Here is a 4232-nt window from a genome sequence, read left to right as displayed (position 1 = left end):
TATTATACTGTTTAAACTGATTCATGGTTTACCTATGATTCTAGATTACTGTTATGAATTTGCTGTATTTCTGCTTAATGTAACTCGCTCTGGATTAAGAGTGTCTGCTAAATGCCTAAATTGTGAATTGTAAAAACAAACCTCAATTCCCCAAAAAACAGTCACACAACAAAGAACTTTTTTTCATACAAAAATAGTGCTCTTTATTATAAATTACTGAAATGTTTATATTAATATAAATATGTGCAAAAGTCATATCAGTCTGCTTGCTCCATCTACGTCTCAAACATCTTCAAGCATCTACAGCCCAACAGTTTGGCTGGGAAGGTTTTATCTTTATAAAAGACAAGACAAAAAACACATTTGCCATTTCATCTTCACTAATGTAAACATCGTCTTGATTTAAGGAAAGAGGATAAAATAAGATGAACATCACCCCCCCACCCCTTATTTAGAGGAAGATTGTCTTATGTGCATTACATTCAACAGCAAGCAATTACGCAGGATGCGCATCGCGTCGCGCACCGAAAATAAGCCAATCTACAAACTCACTGCGATGTGTTGTGAGCTTGTAGATCGTCTATTTGTGGTGCACAACTGAGTATAAATCAGGCTTTAGTATCCTGTGTCACAAATACTACCATATTTATCTGGGTATGATTCCTCTCTAATAAATGTATACAGATGTCTGACTGTTCTCAGATATGTCAGGGTTTATGTGTGCAATCATACCATCCCGTGTTTCTTTTTGACATTCAGTAATGTTGTTAGACCGACAAACTGTCGACTACATCAGGCTAATTTTGGCATAAACTCTCCTACAAGCATAACAAGGTTTCACATCTTGAAAGGCCCCTATTTGGTTTGGATGCTCTTCTTATTACACACTGTAACATTAAGGTCATGAAGTTCAGCCTTGTATTCTCTTAAAACTAATATCCCCGGCCAAATGTCCAACCATCATCATGCATCTGGAATTCCTGCCGGGGGTCTGTGCGTTTTCCAGCGCCTGGTCAGAACGAGCATCTGTGTACCAGAGGGCATGTTGCTCTGACATGTCTAATACTTTCTCAAGACTGAGGTCAGTTTTGTCCACGACTGGCATATCCGCCGGCAGCAGAAAGCCAAGTCCAGTCATAAAAACCAGTCCAGGCTTTTAATGGATGAATAATGTTCTGAGGCTGATGTGTGTGCCTGTCCGTCCCACAGCACCATGGTTAGCAGCAGCAGAAGGAACTCGTGCGTCATCAGAGTCTAGACGACTGGCTCTGAGACTCACTCCCCGTCGTAGGAGGATGGCCATGTTTGCTCTCTTCTTTCGTACTAATGTATAGCAGCACACTTTCGGCCCCAACCAGTCCTCGCTGGCCCCACGCGGCTCTTCCGGGAATCAGTCGCTGGAAAGACTGATGCCCGCTTTTACTCAGAGAACTACTTTTTTTTAGAACGGCCCGTACGTTTCAGCAGTACCGCAGCGCGGTAGATGCTGCAGTCTGCTGGGGGTCTCGGAGTTTGAGACGTGGCCCTTTCACGCGGCACACTTCACTGTCACACCCTCCTCACACATTGCCAGCGTACATCTCCCACTTCACTAGGAACTTGGGTAGAGTTCCTTTATATGACACCGTTAAGTCCAGAGCAGTCCAGAGTTCTTAGATGGGAGCATCGTACTCCTGAAGAAACTCTTTCAGCGGGTGCGGGAGTTGGTCTCTTTTGCTGGATATGTCCAAGTGTCCGTTCACCGTCTTCCTGCACATGTGCTGCAGCGACGACAAACTGGAGAAGAGCGGCTTAATGAGTTCCAGCGGCACCTTCTCCCCGCCCGAGTAGATGTAATAGATATTCCCGCTGCGCGTGTACCCCAAAGACAAGCCACCCTTGGTCTGGGGCATGTAGTAATGGACCAGCTTGAGGACACAGTCAAAGTGGGGCACCGACTGGATGCTCTTGGGGTCTGTCTGCAGGAAGAAGGCACCCGTGTCACACTGGATGCGCAGGTTCTTGGTGCCCGACGCCGTCTTGACGCTGAGGGTGAAGAAGTGTCTGTTGTCGGAGCTGTCCCGGATGAGGAAGGTGCCAGTGGGTTCCGAGGCCAGCCTGGCGTTGGCCTCCTTGCCGCTGATGGGGCCCCAGTAGAAGCCGCTCTCCTCCAGCTTGCGCAGCGTGGCCAGCACCATCTGGTACTGCAGCTTGGAGCTGAAGGTCTTGTAGCGGTGAGGCAGCAGCATGTTGTTGGCATCGAAGGGGCTGCTGCTCATTGCGGGTGAGTTAAACTTGCTGTGAGTTACCATGGCGCTGTGCCCGCACTCTGGACCCGTCTGGTGCGAGCGCTGAGCACCACACAGACAAGGGAAGAGAAGAGGAGGTGGGGTCAAACAGAGGTTCAGGGCTCCCAACGGGGAGAGAGCAAGCGGAGGTCAGCTGTGTGTCGTCTGGAGGAGAAACACCTGAGAGAGAGAGGAAGAGAGAAGCAGAATTAGAACTCTGTGTGTGGGCATGGAACTGAGAACTCAAACTGATTCTACAGATGCCTTCTAAATCAGTAGTTGCCACACTTTCACAAGATTTTTCAAAAAATGTTCAAAAATAGCAGATGTACAAGCTCTCAGCACGGCATGAAGTAACTTGTATATCTGCTGTAAAATCTAAAATGACACAGATGCTTTCTCGATTTTAATGTAGGCTACATATAGGTATTTCTTGCTTCTGCAGCTACTAGGCTATTAAAAAAGCCAATTCATTATGGTATTTTAATTACACGCTGATGTGATGATTAGTCCAGATCTGATGTATTTATAGTGGTTCCTCTTGCTAGGATGAATAAAGTAATGTGATACAGTTCGACCCATGCAGCTCCTCTCAATGAAAGATTATGCTTAGGTTATTCCAAATGTGGTAGTACATCATAAGAGCTAAAGAGCTCTCTGGTTACACACTGCGCTCACTTGTTCCCCCTCCATTCAAGTAAATGGCAATACATTGTTCACTGACTGACTGTCTCAGTCTCTGCCTCTTTCTTTTGTCTTTTCTTTATACAAATACTTATACTCATTATAGCATAATAATATAGTTTAGGCCTACGTGTGAAACACAATTTAAATTACAAAATTGAGTAAAGTTAATGTAAAGCAATCTGTTTATTGTATTTTATCTGTCCCTCCGGTCTCACTGTCTGAGACACCACGGTCAGTCAGTCAGTTCCAGTAAAGACCTCGCGTAATCCGTGACCGGTTGCGCAATAAACATTGCCGATAATACACGCGCTACTACAACTACTCAAATAAACAAGAAAAATAACTGAGCATAAAAAGTGTAATTCATGATTCAGGAAAAAAAATAAAAATAAAACATAAGCACGGATCTTACCTTCACGTTCCGTTTCTTGGGAATCTTGTAAACTTGTAAATTATATCCAAGTGTCCAAATGAATGCAAGTTGTTGAAAATGGTTCTAGTGTGGCAACAACTCAACAGCTCCAAAAAGATGCAACAGAAATATATCCTTGGCAAGAGCACTTCAGTTCACGGAGGCTTATTAGTTGCGTTGTTTCGTGGTTCTTTTAAATAGTGTGACTGCCTGAGTGAGCGTCTCTCAGTGCGGTGTTGTTTAGTGGAGTGGTGCTGGTTGCTACAGGGCAGCGCTCATATTGCCACTACAGCTCCTCCCCTCGCTCTTCCAGGAAAAAGCTCTCTGTTGGCAGATTGACAGTAAGCTTTTTTTTTGTGTTAGGATTCCTGGTATGAGAGAAGTCCCCTCCCCCCCATGCAGAGCCGTGCGTGCGTGTGCTATTCCTTCATAATGAACTTATGGGAGGGAGTTCCACTTCCAAGCAATGCGTTTTTCCGTTATTATAGCAGCCAGCCACTCACTCAACCATGTTTATGTTTACGTTTTGTTTATTTTACGCCGACAACTTTGTTTCATTAGGTGTCAGTTATAGAATAGATTTTATGAATTGAGTACAAAAAGGACACCAATGTAAACAACTGTGCTTTAAATATATATCCTTTTAGTAGACCTTGTATCAGTGAACTGTAACTGTCCTGCACTTTTCCTATGCGAACTTCTATTTAATCAATCATTTACAATTCCATCCAGTCATTTGCTTGTGTTTTTTTTTTTCATCACGCAGGCTGCAGTAAAATAACTATATTTTATTATTATGTATTTATTTGTTTTTGTGTTGATAATTTTATAGCGTCTGACTGTAGGCTAGCATCAAAATTGCATGA

General features: G+C 43.9%; 1 protein-coding gene across 1 annotated transcript; it reads right to left on the bottom strand.

The window, feature by feature from the left end:
• Positions 1 to 216: 216 nt before the first annotated feature.
• LOC308283282 (suppressor of cytokine signaling 3-like) lies at positions 217 to 3602 on the bottom strand. Its single transcript, XM_080723686.1, has 2 exons — positions 3367 to 3602; positions 217 to 2447 (listed from the first exon to the last, which is right to left on the bottom strand). Exon 2 carries the CDS (start codon positions 2289 to 2291, stop codon positions 1653 to 1655), a length of 639 nt encoding a protein of 212 aa, XP_080579812.1. The 5' UTR covers positions 2292 to 2447; positions 3367 to 3602; the 3' UTR covers positions 217 to 1652.
• Between the last annotated feature and the right edge of the window lie 630 nt (positions 3603 to 4232).

This window comes from Nannobrachium achirus (genome assembly GCF_963921795.1).
Source record: "Nannobrachium achirus genome assembly, chromosome: 4".
Classification (NCBI taxonomy): domain Eukaryota; kingdom Metazoa; phylum Chordata; class Actinopteri; order Myctophiformes; family Myctophidae; genus Nannobrachium; species Nannobrachium achirus.
Note: the sequence above shows the minus strand (reverse complement) of the source record. Positions and strands in the feature narration are given on the sequence as shown.

Bases quoted from the DNA above. Each gene is read 5' to 3' on its own strand.
- LOC308283282 (XM_080723686.1), bottom strand. From the start codon at position 2,291: ATGGTAACTCACAGCAAGTTTAACTCACCCGCAATGAGCAGCAGCCCC.